General features: G+C 37.3%; 1 protein-coding gene across 2 annotated transcripts; it reads right to left on the reverse strand.

Annotated features, from left to right (window-relative positions):
- Positions 1-11057: 11057 nt before the first annotated feature.
- On the reverse strand, positions 11058-23495 carry ACP1 (acid phosphatase 1, soluble). Of its 2 annotated transcripts, none has more exons than XM_010149976.1 (6): positions 23453-23495; positions 19627-19703; positions 19233-19346; positions 14713-14774; positions 12347-12452; positions 11058-11457 (listed from the first exon to the last, which is right to left on the reverse strand). In XM_010149976.1, exons 1-6 carry the CDS (start codon positions 23493-23495, stop codon positions 11380-11382), a joined length of 480 nt encoding a protein of 159 aa, XP_010148278.1. In that variant the 3' UTR covers positions 11058-11379. The 2 variants fall into 2 exon arrangements, with proteins under 2 accessions (XP_010148278.1, XP_010148277.1); XM_010149975.1 differs by lacking the exon at positions 19233-19346 and adding an exon at positions 19402-19515 and having other exon boundaries at positions 11098-11457.
- Between the last annotated feature and the right edge of the window lie 847 nt (positions 23496-24342).

Genomic DNA, 24342 nt, shown 5'->3' on the forward strand with positions numbered 1-24342 from the left:
AAATTTAAAGGGAAAAGCAGAATTATGAAGCCATGCAGGAGTAATGAACTGTAGAAATACATGGCAAGTTATGAATATCTAGACAGATAGTTCTGGAGAAAACTTAGGAGTTGTAGCGGATCACAAACTAAGCACGTCAACCATGCCACACTTGAAAAAAGACAAACATCGTAGTGGAATTTATAAATAGAAATATTGTTTATAAAACACCCAAAATAAATACAGTATTCCAGCAACAGGGATTAAGGACACCAAACTTGAAGACATATGGGTGCTTCTTGTAAGAGTCCGAAGAAGTGCAAATGGATGACCAAAGACCTAGAAAACTCAATTCACAAGAACAGCTAAAAGGAATTGGGATTATTTAACCCAAAGAAAAGACAACTGCAGCAAAACATGAGGGAGCTATTGGATTTCATAAAAAGCGGCTACAAGCCATTCTCTCTGTCCATTGAGGAAAAATAAGACATAATTTGTTTAACTTTGCAAGAAGAGAGGATTCCAGCTAGACATGAGAAAAGACTTTTCTAATGGCAAGGACAGAGGTAATATATTAAATCATTAGATGCAATTCAGCATTCTGACTGTACGCTAAACTCAACGCCTCTTTAGGTATTTTCTGCCTGACTTCCTAAACTAAACGTAAATTAGCCAGCTTCAATACAGAATGTTTCTAATGTCCACTAACTGTCACATTACTTGTTCTCTTAATTTGAAACACGCAGCCATGGAGAGGAATTTCTTATCCGTACATCGTGTGTTCAGGGATGGAACTGTGGAAACAACTGCATGTAGCATTAGTACATACTGTGGTAGTATAGCATTATTACAAATAAAAGTAAGCAAATAGATAAAACCTTTGATCTAACTAAGAGAAATACCAGATTCAACCTGTCAGTTATAAAATGCAGAAAGCAAGGAACAAATTAGCTATTATATAATGATACTCACCTGCAAATGCCAGGTAAATAAGATTATTTCCAATACTAATAAGCAGAGACATCAGAGCAGGGAATTCTTGTCTCCCTTTCCTTAGAAAGTTTCATTTGTATCTTTACATCCTGTCATGTAAACACAAACTCATAATATGAAGGGACAATAACTAAAGTAGTTCACATCTCAAGCTGCAAGTCTGTTTAAAAAGGTCCATCTCATGTTGCCAAACACCTTTGCTTAACTAGCAGGTGTGTTTCAATGTGAGTAACAATCCTCCACTTCTGTTACTCTCCACACAGACACAAATCACTTTGAGTATCAGTACCCTTAAGCAACCTCTATTAGTAGAAAGGAAGGCTATTTTCTACCACATATGCCTTGAAATTCACAGGTGTCTCCACAAAATTAGGCATCCTTCCTCCTCAAACGCTCTACTGCATCAGTTCAATGTGTGTGGGTAAGACATCTCCTCTCACAACTTGCTTTGTTTTCTTCATTTCATGGACAGAGCTGTAGAAAAATGGGTTCTTTTTGCATTTTTCCATGTATCACACCATCCTTTTTCTCCACAGCATTTAGTTATCTTTAGTCCAAGGTGTTTTCAAGAAGTTGCAAAGAGCACCACTTATCCACAGCAAGGCAAGAATTCAAAGCCATTTCTTTGTTAGATAGCTCAGTAGTGTACAAAGTTTATTTATAGTCTGGGAGTAGGTAAACACTTCTGGTTTCTGCCCTAAGCCTACTAGGTAGTATCATAGAATCACAGAATGGTTTGGGTTGGAAGGGACCTTAAAAGACTATCTAGTTCCAACCCCCCTGCCATGGGCAGGGACACCTTCCACTAGACCAAGTTGCTCAAAGCCAGATCCAGCCTGGCCTTGAACACTTCCAGGGATGGGGCATCCACAGCTTCTCTGGGAAACCTGTTCCAGTGCCTCACCACCCTCTCTGGGAAGAACTTCTTCCTGATATCTAATCTAAACCACCCCACTTTCAATTTAAACCCATTACCCCTTGTCCTGTCACTACAGACCCTTGTAAAAAGTCCCCCCCAGCTTCCTTGTAGCCCCTTCAGGTACTGGAAGGCTGCAATAAGGTCTCCCCAGAGCCTTCTCTTCTCCAGGCTGAACAAGCCCAACTCTCTCTGCCTTCTGATCAGTTCTAAACCTCAGACTAACTACTGAACATTGGGTAACAAAAATTTCTTACCTGATACTAATCCACAAAGGTGTAAATTCACAGAATTTGACCATTAATTGTAATGACATGCCTTTTAAAAACCTTTTAAAATTTCTATATTATAAAATACTAAAATAACCTGTTGTTAGTTATCCACACCTATGTTTTTTTTCCTAACAAAGTAGATTTCCTGTTTTGCTCAGTAGCTGATTTTCATTTCATTGGAGGCTTATGAGTGGGCTGAATGAATTACTGGTTTTTGATACTTTGGCAAACTAGTAGCTTTGGTGCATTTTTCACATCCCTGGACATCTGTCCATATTTAGAGATCAATTTGGGGTGAAGAAGAAAAAAAAAAAGAGGATAATTGTTTTTATTTGTACTTCAAATGCATTTTGGATAGGACAGCTTTAAAGCACACAAGACACTGAAACTCAGTGCTAAGATCAAACAAGAAGGTGACGTGAAAACAGGAGGGCTCTGCTCCTGTCACAGTGCATACCAGGGCTGTGCCTGTGTGAGATACATTGTGTCTTATGGAGCATTCACTTTTTTTCATTTAACCTACACATAAATAACCGGGCTGCCTCATCCCTTTTTTTTGAGCGTATGGTCACATTTTGCCAGTCCCATGGATAGAAGCGATGCAGGCACCCAGTAACAGCCCTTTTACTTGTTGGGACTGCGTGAGCAAAGCCAGAGCAGCGTATCCGTATGGCCACATCACTCGGTAGCCTGGGTTTCTTTCCACTCGGCAACTCAGGCCATGTTCCCTGGTTGCCACCAGCACCTTCTCTGACTAGTTTTGCTCCGTTAACACCTTGCAGTGTTCAACGCAGCTATGCTGTAGTCCTGTCCTCGATGCTCTTTTGTTCTGTCCTTTCAGCCTCATTTTCCTCTCAGTTTCCCAGAAGTTCCCATACTCCATGCTTGCTTTGCCCAACCCCCTGCAGATATATCCAACAACGTGGTCCATATCTGCAGATGGGAAGAAATGTCAGGAACAAAATTCCTGAAGACTTGACCTAAAGTTCCCAATCCAGATTTTGTGGATTTCCTGTGACAGATGGTGATGAGTCTGAAAATCTGGCCTCTTTGACAGCATTTGTCACAATCCACTGGCTATAGTCATACAGATTTTGCTGCTTTTGTTTGAAAGCCAGAGGCGCTACTGCTGGTGCCCCCCTTTTCCGCTGCCTGTTCTTTTAAGTGTTTGCTAGATACCAACACTCCTAACAGATGCTTATAGCCTCGTCGTACCCCAAGGATCACTTCAAGGTCTAAGGGCTGCAGTAGCAGGGATGATTACACGTCTGTTTTAAGGATTAATTACCGTACTGACAAGCATTTATGTATTTTTCACTTTTTAAAGTTTCTCCAGTTATTTCTAATGAACAAAAGAAAAGTAGTGACACAAACAGTTTTACACTAATAAATACAAGACTAGTGCAAGGAATAGGAACTGCGGGCTAAACAGAGAAAACTTCATAGACTATAAAAAGCTTTATATACTATAAAAAGTGTATGAAAAAAAAACTACCAGTTCATTGTTTCCTAGAGAAGCATATATCATTACATATTGTTAAAGGAAAAGCAAAAGAAATAGTATTTCTTGCTTACAGAACAAGATAGGGCAAGAATAAATATCCATACATATGAAGGGCAAAGATCCTTTATAAAATTCCTGATAAGCTAAAGCACAGATAACTGAAATTTCCTTTGGAGCTCAGAAAAAAATTTGCGTGAACTCCCCAAGTCGTAATGACCATACTAGTAATACACGTTAAGAAAGCTGAAAATACAAAATAAACTTGGAAGCTTGAAATATATAGAGAAAACTGAACTACTACAGTTAACATCCCATTTGTACACTATATATCCTTTTTTTCTATTTGTAAACCAAGATAGTATTTGGGGTTGAACTTTTGATTGAAGTGTTTTCTAACACTGGAAGCAACAGCCCCTTAACTGCTTGCTTTCTCACAGTTTGTTATTCAGACTAACACTCAAGAAATATCAGACACTTTTCATTTCACAAAAGAAGTGAAGGTGGAATTAAGATGTGGGTTTTGCATATTATTAAGGGAAGGCAGATTTTTTTTTTTTCCTAGAAAGTACAGCTTGATCCATCATACACAACTTCCCATGACATGTTTAATCACCTCTGCTTGGTGACAGGCCTTATTTAAGGCTTTTATCAGAACCAGTGCTCTGAATTCAGCAGCCGGCCCGCGTACCTGGTTCCTAACGTGGCACAGTCCAAGCTTACTAAGAGGCAATTTGGAGTTTTCCTTACGGTGGGATCCCTGCAGCTAGCACCAGGTGTAACCTTCAATGTGTGGATCACTGTGATCCCATGTCCACGCAGGATGCCACCTGGGTGTTCACACTTGGGGAAGGAATTTTTGACGTTAGCACATGGATGTTCTGCTACATAGTGCTACTGGCACTGTATTTTAAAGTTTAAATTGATATTCAAACCACTTTGTTCTTCTCTTATATAATTAGCTGCTTCTTAAGGAGTTTAGCTCTACCATCATGCACGGATAATGACTAGAACCAAATTTGGAAAGCTGTAATATGCCTTCAGAGTAGCTTTCATTTGTGCTTTCTAAAACTGGAACAATTGTAATGGTGCAGTTGGTTTACAGCTAATATTGCTGGTTGGGTCTGTGGTTTGGGGTTTTTTTTTTCCTTGCCATTAGCAAAAGAGAACTAGGAATTGAATAAAAGAAAAGGGAGTTGGAAGGCTACCTATGTTCTCAGCAGAGACTGCAGTCAAAGAGCATGCAGGATCTCCACTAACACTACCCGTCACCCTTCAGCTAAATTCCAGTCTGAATTTCCTAGACCAATGCACATAACAGACTATGTGGGGGTAAAAAAAATACAGTAGTCATACAACAGATTGATCAGTGCTAAAAATCTGGGGCCTTGTCAAGGGTTTTTGAAAATGCCAGGGATTTAGACAACTGGAATTAAGCTCAGCACTGGGAATCTGACGCACAGCTTTTGATCAGATATCCGTACAAAAGCAGGTAGAGACGAGATGACAAACTTGCATCCCACCCACCTCTAGTTTTTCACCCTCAGTGAGCTGCACATTCCCATCCATATTAGTAATGAAAAAACTATTTATTAAATCATCAGTGTTTAACTTGTTAGTTGTACCACAGACTGGTTAGACCAAAAGCACATTAATTTGTATTGAAACGTCACTTTTACACATCACAGCTTGAATAGGGTACAGCAAGGGCACAACATACAGAAAATAAGATAGATGAAAATGCAAGACAAGGAAAATGTATGTCAGTGTCCCCTCTAAGGAAGGATAGTTAAAAAAAAGAAAATGTATTTGTCCTATCTGCAACGCCAGAAAAAGAAAATTACATTAAGCTTTTCTGTAACATTATTACATTTCCTAAGAGCTTTAAAAGAACTGCAAAACTAAATACGTTTAAATACTACTAACAAGTATTTCTGTATGCACCAATAGCTTGATTCTCAAAGGGTTATGTCAATCTGACTGACTCTGCATTCAAATGATTCTATTACAAATTATACTTCCACAGTAGAAAATGCAGAGAAACTCAAAATACCAGAGAATCCACAGTGATCACGGGAAAGAGATACATATGGTCAGACAGGCAGTAAGAAAGTTTCAACTGTGAAAAATGACATCAGCAGAGCTCTGATCTCAAACAGCCCACTTTTTTTTTACCTCCCACATGGATTTCTGGTGTCCACGACACACACATACCTCAGCTGAATCTGCGCGTGTAAGAGCTGTGTCTTTCACCCGGGCAGCTCCTGTTGACTCGTAAAGACACTGTGAAGCTTTTACACCAAAATAAGGGCATTAACTTAGAAACACTTGAAATTAAATGCTGCAAGTCTTGTCTACCCAATGCCATCTGTCTAGAAACCGTGGCTGCAGACAACACTCGGAAGTTACTGGAGAGAGGACGGATTTCTAGACGTGTACACAGAGATGGCTACGTTACGTTTCCTCAGCAGGCGTGAGGGTGTAGGGGAGAAGGGTCATGGTAACCTTCACTGCTCAACCTTTGAATTAACACTTCCAGACTACACAAAATATACGTACATAAGCAACATGGAAGCCTGTCATTTCGCATCCGTGATTTTGATACCAGTGTCATAGCAATGGTTTTGTTTTCCTTCCAAGAAACTATGTGGGGAAGAGTTGACAGAACAGACAGCAAATTGAACCACTGTAGCTCCTACTCAGTCTGCATTGCCTCAGCGCTTGCAGGTCCCAGGAGCAGTATTCATACACCTGAATCTCAGCAAGTTTACTTGTTTCTTGTTTATGAGTCCAAATTTCTTCACTAATGGGTCCAATGAAGCATCAAATGCTTCCTAGACCCTTCAAACCTTACCTTGACAGATTTATATTTGTGGACATCATATCAAGAACTCCCTGACATTAAGCCAGAAATTTGAAATCTGTTTGTACTGTCCTTGAGGTTTACTCACTGCTTAACAGACACACCCACAGGAACAGGCTAAACATACCCATGAGCGCATTCTGAATAGACAGGACTCTATTTTCCAAATGTGTCCACCCAAAAAGAGCCACCAAAAAAAAGGGACTATGTCCAAAATTTCAGCCTCAATTAACAACTAAAATAGTAATTTAGCAGTCAGGCTGATAGGAACTAAATTGAGCTAAATCAGAAATTCACTGGATTTTTCCAAAACTATTATTGAGTTCTTCAGTTTTATTTACTATTTTCAGTATGATAAACCCATTTTTAAACACGTGTATGTGAGTATAAAGAGTGATGAAATGCAATTTTCTTCTTTCTTTTAATCCACCAGATCTTATTACCATGAAAAGAAACACCAAGAACCAAGAGAAGTGCCTTGGAAACCAACAGGGAAATAGAACTTATTACCTTTATAACATATTCCATTGTGAACAAGAGATTTATTTTTGCAGATTGACAGACTACTTCCCATAATTCTTTTAACATGCATTTTGTATGTTGTCAACAGTTTGCAGATTGACATTCTTTACAGTAGCATAACTGCCAGTAGTACTTAATGCTCCATACTTAAAAACACACTTTACAACTGACGTGTAATGCTGCCAAAAATTATGTAAACACAAATATTTCACCAAGAAAATTGATGTTCTATTGCTTAATTCTACAATTTTAAGGAATGTTTGTTTGTATATCTAGAACTTCTAAAGATCTGCTCCACAGTAGTTGTGGTCACTTGATATCCTTCATGCTTATGCAATTTTTTAAAAGTTTGGTTAAAACAGACTTGCATCGGGGTCACATTGTACCCTAGGTGTACAAAGTGCATGACAAACAGGAACGCAATTCCAAGTAGACATATTTTTTGAGACAGTGGAGCATGAATTTTGTACACAAACACAAGCTGCCATTAATTTACTTTATATAATAAATGTATAAAACATTCCAGCGAACGTGCAATATGTAAATACTGTAAATAACAAGCGTAAGTAATAAAGTGTTTGGTATTAAGTTGTCCTCAGTTTGCTTTCTGTTCACGGAATCCACAATTTGATAAACAAGGCCACCTTCCCATAGCTACTATCTTATAGCCACACCTAAAACTCTTTCCAGTACTGGTGGACCAATAAAGGCACATCCACCTCAGAGAAGTCCAGGAATTTGGACACTCTCTATGGATCTGTGAGGATAGGCAGCTAGCTCTGTGTCTCCCAGTCCCACAAAACGCCCAGACCACAAGGCTGCTCCAAGTCTCTATAGCATTATAAATGGGAATCTTTTTATGACAAACGGTTGTTTGGGGGTTTTGTTTTTCAAAAGAAAAAAAAAATCTGCAGTCTATTCATGATACTGCAAGGTGATATAACCAGTAACTGTCCAATAAGTCATTTCAGTTATCATAAAACTTTTGATTCAGTGAACACTTACTCAAGAAGCCTTGATACACATTTCCTTTTCTTCCTGAAATCAGCGATTAAACCCAGTTGTCATAATAAAATGGCCCAATCAGGAAGAACATTTTGATGCAAGATCTACAGGTGAACTTCAGGTACTTTTATCTTAACAGCAGCATTTAGCTTTCACTTTATCCTCAATTCAAACCACAAAATGTAAAAAACAAGACCAAACACACCCCTCCCCACCCTGAGAAATAGCTAGGAGCTGGGATTCATGAAATGCACACTTAAGAGCCTTCAGCATCTACCTCTTCAGAAGACAAAAAGGCAGAAGTACAGAATCCCACCCTACAACACGGCTGTATTTCCTAGGGGAGAAGTACGTATTTCGCATTTGCTTTCAGTGATCACTGAATGCCCAAGTTTCATTTCTCAATGGAAGTAATGCATGCAGAACAGAAAACTGGTAGTTAACGGAACCTACTGCTAGAGGATTTGCTGCTCATCTCAGTACATGTGTGGGTGGAACTCTGGGCTTCTCTGTAGTTCCACTCACTGAAATCAGATCACAGCACAGTACTGAACAAGGGAGCTTAAACTAGACCAATCTTTTTGTAGTAGGACACCTGAAATCTGACTTAACAAAAACTTTCTAGAAAATGTCTTTGTAAAAGGAAAATGGTAATTTATTTAATGACTTAATAAATGAATATAAATAAATCAATCCCATTGAAGTTTTCTCTAGATTTAGCAGAAGTCAGTATATTTTGACTAAAGATACAACTATACTGCAGCAGATTTTATTTTAGCGTTAGGTCTGAGCTTACGACCTACATTAAAAGAAGCCATGATGGGGGAGAGGGAGGAGTCAGTTCTGTATTTTTTCATTCAACACTACGTATTTCACATGTGGTGTGTTAAACCAGTGAGAGCTTAGCCATCTGTGGGATACATAATTTGTGTAATAATGCTATCTGTGCTCACTGTTTCTCCTGAAACCCATACACTGGTGCTGTGAAACTGTCCTTCCTGAGGCAATTCCTGTTCTGTATTCTATAACTTTTCTTAATACACTGTGGTGCTCTCCTCCTCCTCAAAGAGAAACCCACTAAGGATGAAATCAGTCAATCAACTTCTTCCTCCTAATACAGATGGTGAATTATTTAGCCAGTATGTTAATTGCTGAAAATATATCTCAGAGCTGAAACTTTTAAAATCTGAACTGGATTTAAACACAAATAGTTTTGACTTAGTGTCACTTTACAGGAAGATTTCTAAGCCTAGTGAACGTAAACAACCATACCCTTTTATCTTCTTTCTGTTACCCCAGCAGCTCAAAGATAATGGCTTCAGACTTTTAAATCTTAACTTTAATATGTAGGAAATTATAGGTTCAATTCCTACTCGGCCATGAATGGGTCAGCACAAAGCATCATGTTCTCAATCTTCGGAACTACTTCACTTTCACTGGAATATTTTAAATGGTCAGTCTGGCAGAGAATAATGTTAGAGGATGCCTAAATACTTTCACTTCCAAGGTCAGTGCACAAAACCACATATTTAAGATGTTTTGCCCCAACTGCCCATCATTGTCGCTCATTTAGTTTGTTAAAGCAGTCATAAAAGAAATGGAAAAGAGTATTTTTCAGAATCAGTGTTTGATCTGACCTGAAACGCAATATGTAATTCCTCTTTGTCCCTGAGAAGTGAAGCAGCTATTAACTTGCAAATTCCTAGCTTGTTCTTTAAAAGCCAAAACTACTGGCAATGGAATAACGCATGAAGATCCTGATTTCTGTATCTGAGCGTTCCATTGACCTTGTCCTAAGCAGGTTCTTAAGTTTAATGTCTCAACTGAATGTTTTGCACAAACCAGAAACCCCATGAACACCAACATAGATGTCCGACAGCAAGCCCCAGGAAACTTAATCCACACTGTGCAGGCTGCAGCACATGCAGTGACACCAGGGTTCCTCCCTCCCCTCGAACAGTAGGGTCCTCTATCAAAATGCATCCCTCTCCCAGAAGGGAGTGTGGGTGAGAAATACAGAAGCTACTTTATTAGTCTGGAAGGCAGACAGAGGCAAAACAAAAGCTAAATAAATAAGAAAGCAAGTTTTACAGATCCAGTTTTACATAGAATATGGTAAAGCAAGTTCATATCAGTGTTGGTATTATTCAAAACAGGAAGATTATCATGGGATCAGTAACACTGCTGATCTCCATACATTTATGTTTCTAAGGCAGAAATGAACGGTGACGTTTAGACAAACAGCCACAGATTTTTACAAAGCATTCAAATTTTGTCTAAGAGCAGAACTTTCTACCTACCTGCCTTCTGTTAACTCTATGTTATATTACAGATGGCCTGTCTTCAGGTTGAGCTACACTGTCCAAGAACCCTTTTGACAGGCTATTCATTCTCCTGAGTAAATCTGAAAATATTGCCCGACACCCCCATAGGAACAGGGATAATAGCAAATTTCTCATTCATTATATTGTATGGACTTGACTATTTTAGTAGTACAAGGTACAAAACATACATTTCACGTTTCGGCTTTTAAGCTAACGCTGTCCTCAAAGTAAACTCTGTTGGATGTACTTGTATCAGCGTGCCAGGAACTCACCACAAGATCAAAGGAAGACTAGCCAGAGAAGCCTTATTAACATAACCACTATTTCCAAACTGAGTTAATCTCAATTAGCATAAATATCTACTAAAACAAAAAATATTTCTTCTTTGAATAACTGTGCATTTAAACTGATATAAAAAACCCATTTTCTCAGGATCCTGATGACACATACAGAGGTTTTACTTGCTGAAGCTTTGAAATAGTGCTAAGAGCAATGCCTGTCTGGGGGCAAACAGTTCTTTTAGTCTGGCAGGCTCAATACGAAACAGCTTCAGTCCAAATGCTGTCTAATGCTACTAGGATGCCAAGCCAAAGTTATCGTACGTGAACTATCATCCCACTGACACCCACTGAAAGTTGATTTAAATTAACTCAGGAAGGGCACAGTGAGAAGAGCTCAGCTTAGTGAGCAGAGCACATAAAGAAACAAGACGTTACTTTTGCAGTGCTTGTGAGAAAGCACTGGAAGAGTTTGCAGATAAATTTATTCTGAATTATACGCTTTATTATTACATTGATGAGTGATAAAATGGTTGATCTTCTAATCCAATTAAAATTTTTCTGCATTTTTTAATTGGATGACAGAAAAGCTAAAATATAAAACTGAACGAAGAAAGTTTTGAACATACTGAGGCATAATTTCACAATTTAAATACATCAATCAAGTAAGCCTTATGTATTTCAGGAGAAGCTAATTATTTCTTTTAGAAATAAAATGATGAAGCATTAATGAGACTTCTCTAAAAATGATTTACAGCATCTAACACACTGCTCGTAAACGGTTTCAAAGTCCTTTTCATTCCCCTAGAAAAGAACAGAGGAAAAAGAATGTAAGAATAGAAATATTGGCTCAAACAAAAAATTTTACAAATTTGTTTCCCACTGCCAGTAATGGCAAATAAATGACATCAGGGAAGAACAAGAACTGTACAATTAGTCAGTGATAGTTTTTGCATATTTCTGCCTAATCTGAACTACCTGCACCTCAGGAATTCCCACAGACACTCTGACTTTGTACTCAACAGCCCTGGACAAACCTTCCATCACATATTCCTTCCATTTATTTCTGAGCCCTTACAAGCCTTCCTTTTATTTCTTATACTCACCGTAACCTGCATATAATGAGTTTCACACTTTAATGTAGCACACAGTGGGACAAAACCCACCTCTTTTTGTTCTGAACCTACTTCCCACTAATGCCACTTGTTATTCTCTGCTTCTTGAGTAATGAATACCAATTCCTCATTCACCATTTCCCATGATATCGAGATTTTACAGAACCCTACTGCATCTCCATCCACTTCTTCCTTAACTGAAGAATCTTACTAGATTCTAATTGGCTGTTCTTGGCTGGTATTATTCTGTTTCTTTGACCATCTCTGTCCAGGTCTTCGTCTCTACCTTTCCTGATTACATCCTCTATGCAAGGAGGCTGATCAACCAAGGCTTGAAAATACAGGTGCATTGCACTATTTAAATTTAAATAACTGTTACAAGCATAAAGACACATTTTCCTTTCCTATCCCTATAATTTATATTGTTTTGTGAATTCATTTGATAAAAAAACCAGTTTACCCTTAGCTTTGTATAACATCAGGTAATACATTACATGTCAACTGTGGGATCTAGAGAGGTTATATACTACACATGCACAATTGTTAATCAATCCACCCAAAGAATTTCTTACACATACATAGTAAGGATCTTCAATGATAAGTTGTTTCTGTGGATCGTAAGTTCCAAGTAGTTCAATTTTGGCCTTGCAGTCTTTAACTTGGTTGCTTTTCCTTTTCAGATCTCTGTAAAGGAGAGAATAGAATTTTCCCATGAGTTTTATTTCTTTTTTGGCATCAGCATGAGATGCTCATGACTGTTTCTACGGGACACAGGAAAATAAAATGCTTCTCGACTCAGTCAATCCTGTGGACTCACTATGTTGCTGCTTGGTTTCGTTTCTTGAGTGTTTTATCCTTTTTTTTTTTTAATTGAGTATGGAGGACATATACATAAAATCAATTCAGAGCATAAAAAAGCAGTCTGGCACTGGACCTAAGACTTAAATGAACTTTGTAACAGTAAGTTCATCAATTTCTTCATCAAATCAATCATTAGAACTCAATATTTATTTTAGCTCGAATGGAACAAAAATAATGAAAAATACATTTTTCCCAAAAGTATGAGTAAGCTTTTCCCATCTGTTCAAAACCAGCATTTTAAACTGGTATGCTGCAAGTTCTTTCAATACTGCCTCTAACTCACATGAAGTCCTACTACGTTCAGTTAACAGAAAATGGTAAATCTCTGAGCCCATGTCTTCCCTTTGACATACTGCAACATTTCATAAGTTGTCACATCCTCTTTCTTCCACACTGCCTCCCACTGATATTGGTTTTGAAGACGGTGTTTTCCCTATCTATTTACAAATGCCTGTTCATTATCCCAGATACAATTAAAATGTACTGCTCATCACCTTCAGACTAAAAGCAGCTCAGTACTATGATTTTCACAACGCTGGACAGCCAGGACTTAAGTTCTTTTAATATTACACATCTCCATACCAAATTATCATTTCACTTACCCAGCATTAAAAAAAAAGACAGAAACCCCTGTAAATACATACAGTCATAAGACTTATCAGTTTTTTAAAAATTAAATTCTAATTATTAGTTAATTCTGATTAAGAAATTAATTTCAGATAGTTTAGAAAGACAAAACAGCAGTGACGCCACAATACTGTTCTTCCTTGAAGAAAAATCAGGACTCCTCTATCAACTAAGAAGTTTTTTCCTGAATTTCCAGATTTTAAATAAATTCTCTAGCCTTTTATTGTTAAAAAAAAATCTAATTGTTTCCTTTAAGGCTTTTGGCATACCACTTAATGACAGGTGGCTCTGGTATTAAGGAAAAGGGATGTCCAAATGCTTTTTTTTTTCTCCTTACATGACAGACACACCATCAACACCTGGAATCAGCTTGCCCTCCTAATGCTAGGAATAGGCATTCCCACGGAAAATGGTTGAACTGGGGGCAAGTTTAAGGTGAAACTTAAGTGTAGCAGTGGCAATATCCCTATTACAGTTGTGTCATTCCTTCTGCACTACAGCTCATATCACATAAATTGTTAATACAGAAGGAAGTTTTCATTTAAGAACTCAAGTGAAAAAAGAAGGAAGTCTAGTCACGTCTTTGCCTGACAGGCTGCAATCAAGCCAAGTGTTATATACCCTGCATTCACACAGGCTGTGTAAGAAAGGTCATTCAAAACATTTTAGAAAATTCATCAAAATGATACTTTCTTCAGTTAAGTGGTGCTGCTTCTAAAAGTCTTTATCTGCTACTAAAACAGTTTTACTTGGTTTTTTGTTTTGTTGTTGGTTGTGGCATTTTGAGTTTGTGGTTTTTTTAAACTAACTTTGCAAGCATCTTGACACTTGTCGTTTATTAAAGCTCAGTCCCTTAACCCCAATCATCAATATGTATACAAATCAAGTAGAAATTTTGCTAATGATACCCACATTTTCACACTAGGCAGATACTTCCCCAAATCCTTAACCATAAATTTTGTCAGATGCACTTAATTAAAACACGGCTAACACTAACAAACAAGATGTCCCCCAACTAACCACCTTACTTATTTCAGAGCTCACTCTATTAAAAAAGAAAAAAAAGAAACCCACACTATATTTAATCCTCTCCAAGTTTCCAGTGTCTTTCAGATCCCATGCAACTAGAAAAACAGATCACTGATCAAAAGACAGTATGTCCTCATTTTTAACTATACATGCATCAGCTGCACCTCTATAGCACAAAATATGCTAAATTTCCATGTCTTTAATCCTTCAGAGGCATGTATCACACAAACAAACCACCAAATTCTAGATCATTGAACACATCAGAAGTCAAGAAACCATCTATTAGGATATCATTCACACACACACACACAAAACCCAAAAAACCCAATACAAGCCGAACAGTAAAACATGACATCTGTCTTCAACAGGACTCATGATATCACTACAAGTAATCTATATGAATTTGTTCCATTTCTTCAAACATTACCTTAGATTGCTCTCATCCATACAAAGTATATAATCAAAGGTCTGGAAATCTTCTTTAGTAACCTAGAATTAAAAATATGTGCTTTAGCTTACAAACTATGTCTGATTTATGAAAAGGGGAAAAAAGTACACAGGTGGGAAGAATAAAACTGTACCTTCATCAACTTTTACAATAATGTAAGGCATTTTAAATAGAATCTGCCATGAGTATTCATCTGGTTTTGTAAGTTTTCCCTCAAAAAATCCCACATAAGCTATTTTACCTTTCTTTTTCTTAAACATTTTGTGCATCAACTTAGAAGCATCATTACAAGTGATATTTCTAATGTCTTCCAACTACTAAAACTAAAGAAGGTTTCCAGTTGTGGAAACCATGCATTAAAAATATAGACAAATTACTTTCTTGACAGGAAAACAAAAAGGTAGGCAACCAGGAATCAGTTACAATACTTCCAATCTAGAAATCTGTCACTACACAGAAAAAGTTACCAAATGAAATTCAAAGCTGAAATGCAATGGTATGAGTTACAGTCTCCTAAAAAAAATTATGCATTTCACAGTATTTTAGGCCATGAAAGTTCACAAAATTTATTACATGATCTGAAAAAATCTGGTGTCTACTGTACATCTTCCTACCATCATGCCATCTTATTTTTGCTTTCCTGTAGCTTAGTGACTCCTAAACAGGAATATTAACTGAATTCAGATACGAGTTCAGAGTCAGGTACGCACACATTGCAAATAAAGCACTAACAAGTACTAATGTTATCTACATTGGAATAAGGATGGCTGGAGATTTTTATCAGTATAATTATTTGTTGGTTTATATTTAAGTCTTAGCTTATGGTAAAATCTCTCCAGACCATGCCCATAATGCACAGTATGCTAATATAAGATATCTGAACAAGAGTCCATCATGAGGATAAATAAATGGAATAAAGTCTATAACGAGATCACATTAAGACTGCATTTCACACATAGCCCTATGTGTAGTATCATAACCAAGAAACTCAGGAAGTTGGTTCAGCACACGATTTTTTGGCAGGCATCTCTGGGAAGGACAGGCTACAGAAGTGAGTAAGCAAGTGAACAGACAAAAAGGCAAAAACATATCCTAGAAGTCAGTTTTAACTTGTAAAAGTTATTTACATATCGAAACGAGTTTCAGATGGAAAAACACACTTATTTTTTGCATAAACAGCAAACAGATATTAAGTTCCTGTAACAGAAGACAAGACCTACAGAAATTATCACCAGAGTAAAGCCATAAATGAAACATTCCACACAAGGAGAATTGGAGGGGTGGGGCGACACACACCATTTGAAAAGAAAGAGTTAATGGTGAAAACTAGTGCAGACTTGTTTATTTTGACTGTAAAAACATTTGCTGTATTCATGCAGTGCCTCTGACCTATGAAAATATTTTTGCAGTGGAAATAGCTCTGTTTTCCTGGCAACTAAGCAGTACTTCTACAAGCTGCTTCTGCTTGCTCTACACAGCTATACACTGGCCCTTGTGAAAACAGTGGGCATGGACTTCTTTGTGGTATAAACATATGTAAGAATAAAATAAAAAGCAGTGAAAAGGAAAAACACACCTGCCATGCTTCTCACACTCTCTGTGTACTTGACAACTTAACAGTTATTACTCTATGAACCAGCACTAATGTGGATGTAAATGCAGCCCTAAAACCAAGATCACTGGTTGGCTTATGCCCTTAAGCCCTACAGTGGTATCAGATACAAAAAGCTTAACTGAGCAAACTGCAGTGAACTGAAGATACTCCTCAGAACTAAGAAAAACAGTGTTTTGGGTGAAGAAATTGAAGGCATAAATTTATGTACATTTTGAGAAAAGCAGTGAAAAGCTCACTTTTAAATAGAACTACACAGCCAATAATAACCTTACATTAAAAATGCATATAATCATTATAAAAGACCATCAGTGGAGAGATGCATCATAATTGCAATTTATTTGTTAGACATTTCCCTTTTTTTACAGAAGGGAAATCTCCTTTTTTCCCTCTAAAAACCAAAGAGATGCAGTAGTCCTTGAATTTATTGAGTTTATCCAGTTGTGAAACAGTGTTTAATACAACTTTCCTCTAATCTCAATTTCATATTTAAGGTAAATGCACAGTGTGAGTCATACAGAAATCAATTTTGGCCTCAGCATGAATAAAAAGGAAACTGATTAATACCTATCCGTTTCGTGCATGAAGACTAAGAGCTTAGAGAATTTCAATGGGTGCATAAACAGAGCAAGCTACCTTCAATTAAAATGTTAACAAATTATTTATTTTATACATAAATATATAAATTTCTTTGTATGCTTCATTTTTCACTTAAAATTCACTTTGACAATCACTGTATACAATGGTAGGATGTAACCAATTTAACATTCTCTCTTACATAAACCATTCTTGTAGAATTCCTGTCAGTTCTGAATAATAATAAAAAAATATAATCCGTGATTATCATAATTACGCACAAAATTACATGAAAGAAGCTGCCTTTAACTGAGTAGGAAACAGTTTTCCACAGGAGTGAAGAGGATAATTGCATGAGGTAGTCATCGTATGACAGTATTTTGAAGGCAACAGAAGACAAATCCCTCCTGTTTCTGCAGCTTCTGTATTAAATCTTTCTTAATCTGTTCTGCAACAAGTCATACACAAAGTTCTATCCTCCAGTTTGTCTCCAACAGTGAAAACAGATACACTTCCACTGTACTAACATGACCAAAGTCTTATTCCACACTGTTGAGTCCCTCTCTTTCCACAAGTACTACGAGACCATATCAGGTCCACATAGTTCAGAGAATCAGCAGAGATCATTTGATACAAGTCTGAAGCAAAAAAAAACACCCCAAACTGGAAGTTACAGAGTTAACATCAGTGCAAAATAAAGTTACTATTTCAAGGATTTGAACATTTTCTTTATAAAGGGAACTACTTGTATTGGGATGTTTTAGACAAATTTTCATCCTATCAGTCTTCCATTTTATTGTCTCATTCTTGTTAATTTCCTCTCCTTTCATATGTAACATTTTAGGCTCTTCCACTTTAAACATCTCTTATTTGCCAGAATGTGTAAGTAAATGTCTTCAGTAAAGTGTTTTCATTCCCTCTCTGCCAGAGGAGGATATATAGATTTGTTTCAAGGCAGAAGATCAACTTGTTTTGGATGCCTTGCTTTAGTTTAGCTGCACATAAACCACCCTTGTAATAGCCAGGAACAGTTCTCAAGTTTCCAAGGCTCATCATTTGAGAACACAAACATGTTGCACTCATGTCACTGAAACACTGACTGGTTAGTTTCAGTACCACTTAGATTGTATAATGTTAAATAATGCTGTCTGTAGGCACTGATAAATAGTAAATCCAGACCTTGTAACAGGAAAGATCACAATAGACTTTTTTTCTAGTAATCATTCTCATAGTAAAACACTGAAAATCTGAAGAGATGCTGTGCTCAATCTTATTTGTTTTATTATGTAATGGAGATAAACATCAGGAGAGGTCAGCAAAGGGCAATCGACTCACTGAGAGAATTTATTTTAAAAAGTTAAAAAACTAAACATGTAGCCTTTGAAAGTGAAGAAAGTAAAGATGACCTCAGTAAGGTCTAGTAAAATTCTAAAGGGAACAGAAATGGAAGAGAGTAACAAGACGACTTGATCTTTTTGTCAGTACAAGAACTAGTGGCATAAACTCAAGCTACATAAAGGTCAGGCCCTAAAGGAATATCTTATATCCAGAGAATAGTTAACTAAGCAGGTAATGTGCGTGTATTTGAGTGCCTGAATTATCTGAATGGATGCAGACACATTTATTTCCGAGCTCCCCGGAACACAGCATGGAAATACACGTTCTTTTGTTAATGAAAATGAGATGAGTTTTGGTAAAATGTAGAGACTTTCACAAAGTGACAAATGTGGTTTTGACCTAAGAATGCTTCAAGGGTACGTTTTCCACTGATGTTACCACCAACCACGCAACTAATCTGGGTTTGAGCTCGTCATTCTACTTCAACACTGCCTTTTTAAAAAATATCTTCATTCAAGAGCAGAAGATTTTTGTGATGGGTGAACAGGTATTCTACTTCCTTTTGGACCCGTGCTAGACTCTCTGGACTAAAACCAGCACAACCTGCTAAATAAAAATATAACTCCTTGCTGAAAGAAGCATCAGAGATTACTAGATTAAACCGATTTTTTAAAAGTATTAAAAAATGTTTTAGAAAAATGTCCAAAATACTAAACGTTTGAAGGCAGGATTATTCTATAATGCAGAAACTGCTCCAACATTCCCTAGTTATACTTCCAATGAAGCTTGATAACAAGAAACTCACTGACCTCAGCTAGAAAAGTTAGGCCCCTTTGGGGTGCTTCAAAAACTGCACGTAGTATTTATTACTGGATGCTTAACCATGCATTGGTCACATGACTTCTGTGAGTGTAATGGTTAGGGCTAAACAAAGCATGGATATGAATAAGAAAGAAAATATACTCTCTTCTACCTGCCGTGCTTTATGTGCTGTCTCAATGCCATGATTTCTTAGACAGCTTAAAGCCCTTGCATCTGGGGAGCGCCCCACGTTCCAGTCTGAAACAGCAGCACTGTCTGTCATCCACTGTAACAATAAAAAAAATAAATACACATATTTAAAGAAAATTAAAGTACAGTACCTGCCTGGCAATATGATTCATGGTAATGCCATGCTTCTTCATGCAAGTCTGTCCTCGATAGTCAGGAAGGCTTCCTATTTCATAGGCAGATGTCGCTGCACTGTCTATCCTCCACTACAGAAAAACAAATTTATATTTTTATGTTTCCTCTCTCACTGCTTGTATTTCTACTAACTGGCTACAAGACAGTTATTCCTTAGGCAGGAACAGAAATAAATGGCTTACCTTATTTTCAACTTTTGCATCAGTTACAAGTTTTCTAAAAACTGCTTCAGCTATTGGAGAGCGACAAATGTTTCCTACAGAAACAGGAGATTAAAGTGAAATTTCAGATTACTAAAAACAAACAAAAAAAAATCAGTAATTGAGTGGATTTGTCAGCACAGATTAAAGATTTTTATTTACTTAGGTGGAATGCAGAATTCTTATGTTGTTATAACCCAAGATATTCTGCAAGGGTGGAAGCCCAGAGTCCTGCAGCTGGGTTGGAAGAATCTCCAGTATCAGTACAGACTGCATGGTGAATGGACTGAGAGCAGCCCTGCGAAGAAGGACTTGGGGATACTGGTGGGTGAAGAATTGGAAATGAGCTGGCAGTGTGCGCTTGCAGCCCAGAAAACCAATTATAATCTGGACTGCATCAAAAGCAGCATGGCCAGTGAGTTGAGGGAGGTGGTCCTGCCCTTGCATTCCACCCTGGTGAGTCCCCATCTGCAGTACTGCGTCCAGCTCTGGGGTCCCCAGCATAGGGGAGACAGGGACCTGTGACTGTGGGCCCAGAGGAGGGCCACAAAAATGGTCAGGGGGCTGGGACTATGAGTCTGGAGAAGAGAAGGACTTGAAATACCTTACTGCAGCCTTTCTATATATAAAAGGGGCTGTAGTGACAGGACTAGGGCAACAGCTTTAAACTGAGTGTTGACTGATATTAGACAGAAGGAAGAAATTTTTTATAATGAGGGTGGTGAAGCACTAGAACAGGTTGCCCAGAGAAGCTGTGGATGACCCATCCCTGGAAGTATTCAAGGCCAGGCTGGATGAGGCTTTGAGCAACCTGGTCTAGGTGGAAGGTGTCCCTGCCCATGGCAGGGAGGTTGCAACTAGATGATCTTTAAGGTCCCTTCCAACCCAAACCATTCTCTACTATTAATTATTCATATTATATTCATATTATATGAGAAGATATCTTATTAAAAAATGGGAGGAATACCGTGTAAGCACATTGCTCTTTGTTTCTCTTCCACAAAGAATCCACAGTCACAAAAGACCAGACAAAATTACAGAATTTAAGTGGCAGCAATTCAACTTTATCTTCAAATCTTCCTACACAATAGCAAATTTCAACTAATGCTTTACTGGAGAATCATGAATATTTGACTCAAGTATTTACATTACTACCTACCTGTTAACAAAAGCTTTTGGGTAACTCCAAAACACAGACACCACCACTCCAGAACCAACGTGTAGAAGAAATACTCCTGACCACTGAAGTCGCCACAGGTCAAACCGAACCCTTGCCAAGATCAGCTTCCAGGTAACAATTCAAACCCACCCACCCCTGCGCAAAATAAACCAATTACACAAGCTCTAAAAACACCTCAGGAAAAAAACTTCTCCAGCTTTTTTGGGGTCCAAAATATAGAGGATTAAGAACAAAAGGTGACTGATGGCAAAGCCAAAGTGCTGCCCATCAGCCAACAAACAGTTCAGGTACTTAATTATATAAAATTGTAATCAGTCTTTCTGTCCAATGGCCTCCAACTGCACTAGCCACTTTATCTGAACTTATTTTCATTAAGAACCTACTTCAACAATTACATACTACCCCATTAAAAACTAGAAATAATGGATCTACAGCATTTTTGCTCCATTGCTGAAGTTGTAACTAAGTCAAGATCTAAGGTAGACCTCTCACATGCACCCAAAAATACACATTCTCTGAAAAAGAATGAAACACCTCAACAACAATAACAAGTATATTCAACTATTACTTGAACTCTTTCTACCTTCTCATCCTTCAGAAATTCTGAGTAATTAGAGGGATATTCATAATATTTGCTATGTGACCCTGATGCACAATAAATTACACAACTCTTCACTTTCCATCAAAGAGAATGAATGACTTTACTCATCTCTGACTTTTAAGCAGGTAAGTATAAAATGTCACAACTTCAAACATGCATTTCTATACCATTAAATAAATCACTCTTCCTCTACTGATTAAACTCTTTACAAATCTCAAACAGTAAAATAATGAAATGCCCATGAAAAAAAGCTAAATTTCCAGCAGCAAAAAGTTTACAGATCAGGCATTTAGCCTCATTGTCATGTCTGCATTTTCAAAAAACATATCAAGGTAGATACTTCATTGCTAGAGAGAAAGAAGCTGCTATGATCTGGGCATTTAATAACTTTGTCAATCATGCCAACCATAAAAGAGAAAACAGTGGGAAGTGAACAACTGAAGTAATACAAATTTGTTGTCAAAATTTCAGAGACATCAAATCACTAAATGGGCAAAATGAACTGTCTAACCACTGAGAAACTGATCTTGCTGAAACATTGAGTTTTGATGGCAGCAGATTTTCTTCCAGGAGAAAGCATATTATTTCCTTTGTTTGAATTAGTTTATTCGAAGCAGAGAAACTAAATCAGTCTTGGAAGAAAAATAAGTCAGGGAAAATGGAGGTTTTAGTTATACAGTAAGTGAGAAAACAGGCTTGTACTTTTTTAATTATAAAAGTATTAAAGAATATGGTAATAAGATAGAAAATAATTCTCACTTCTTTAATTAAGCACTGCACAATATAATTTTAATAGGAAACAGAGGGAATATGGTAACATACAGCATAAGACAGAAAAGAACCTTCATAATCAATGAGCCCAGTCCTTTGGCATTGCAGACACATACAGCACCACTTCTACAAACACATCAATCACTTTAAAAAGCACCATCTATCTTAAAAAGGCTATTCCAGAAACTTATTTCCTGTGGTAGCCAGAAACCATCCAAATCCCACTTAATATTTATAGTTGGAAGTCTATGCTCATGTAATCTTGGTTAACATCACTCCATCTTAAAAAACCTTTCCTTCAACGGATACAGAACTCTTGTCAAGCATAGCTGTGCTAAACTAAACAAACCAAGCTCTCAGTCTCCTCATCAAATTAACTGAACCTTATCTAATCACTCCAGTTAAGCCAACTCTGCACTTGCTCTAATTTGAATTTATTTTTCTTGAATACTGACAAATAAAACCACAGACTACACTGCACGAAAAGTTTATACCAATTTGTTTTTTAAAGGAAAAAAAATCTGAAATATTTACTTAGCTTTTTTGAAAATAACCTGAGGTAACTTCCACGATCACATCTGTCTCCTCCATGAGTTTCAATTTTGCGATCATCATCACCTACTTCTAATTTGTCCATTCCCTCTTTCTCTGTTGCTTAAAGCAGGTGACCTTTAAGTCTTCTTTCTAAACTTTCTGTTTCCATTACACCAGCTGTTGAGGCCATCCACTTCTTCCTGTGCAGTATTTTTCTTCTGTATGAATGATCCCCGCAAGAACACATGAACACTAAGCTTCATTACTACACTCAAAATTTCAGTAATAACAAATGATTGATATTATTGATCCTATTAATTCATTAACTAGCTCCCAGAAATTTCAAAATGGTGCTTTTGAAATAAATCCTTTGTGGAATTTTCTATTTATTTAACCTTGTGCTTTACTTGGATTGAATGACTTGTTCCAAATTTTCATTCTTCTATAACCTGCTCGTTACTTATCATAAATGCCATAAATATACAAAGCATTAGCATGAATGGCACCATGATCACTGACTGATTAAATGTATTAATGTATTTAGCAACCACTTTTAGCAATAACTAGAAACTGCAGTTATATTCTTTTTGAAATAAAAACATAACCTAGTTTGTGACTTAAAAATGAATGTCTTGCATGATGATACATTCCACATATTACCGAAGGTTCTAGCACAGTTACAGAACTGCAATCACCATTAAAGTCTATTCTTGGGGACTGTGGACAGAATTCCAGAACTGACTTAACAGAAACTTTTCTCTGCATACTCTGCAACATTGTTTTCATCCCAATCAACTCTGTTTACCCATGCTACTCATTGCGACTGTCACTGTTCATCTCATCATTAATGTAAAGCCCTACCTTACCCCACTGACATGCAAACTGCAATCCTTGTTTTCCAGTCATTGTCCCTTTCCCTCTATAACTTATATCTGTTTCATATGCAGTTTTACATACCACATGTGTCTTCCAAGGCTTTGTTAAGGTTCCTCACAGATGAGCAGTATTTCCTAAGTAGATTGACAGCCATAACTGGGGAATGAAGGAGGAAATCTCACAAGAGAGATTACCTTCCTTCTTGGACTTGAACCTTGTTTTCCTCAGATGTTATCTACACCTCATCTTTGCTACCTTACCCTCCTCTGGTGTTCCTGTCTCCTTTGTTTAATTTCTGACTGATCTGATCATGCTCTTTTTATGTAGAAGGTAACAGTATTGAAGTTCTCTGAACCACATCTTCTTCCTTCATTTTTTCAATCTGAAGCTTTAAAGTTGTAGTGACATTTTCAGTCATAGAAAACTGTACCCAAGGTACCCAGACAGAATCTGTCCATTGAAATAAATCCTATAAACATCTCCAAATATGATTCAGGGACTTAAATTTCAATCACAGAATCAGTACTGGAACCATCTATTGACCACTTTTATGGAGTCATGCTTTTTCACTCATTTTCTAAGGACAAGGACTCCACTGACAGTTATCCAAGCTAATGCTTAATTTTCCAAACTAATATTTAATTTTTTTTGCGTTCTTACTCCAGTCTGTGCATTAATTTTTGACCCATTCCCATTCAGAAATCAAAGCGTTACTTCTACTGACGGGAAAGACAAC

Source organism: Eurypyga helias, unplaced genomic scaffold (assembly GCF_000690775.1).
Source record: "Eurypyga helias isolate BGI_N326 unplaced genomic scaffold, ASM69077v1 scaffold38024, whole genome shotgun sequence".
Classification (NCBI taxonomy): Eukaryota; Metazoa; Chordata; class Aves; order Eurypygiformes; family Eurypygidae; genus Eurypyga; species Eurypyga helias.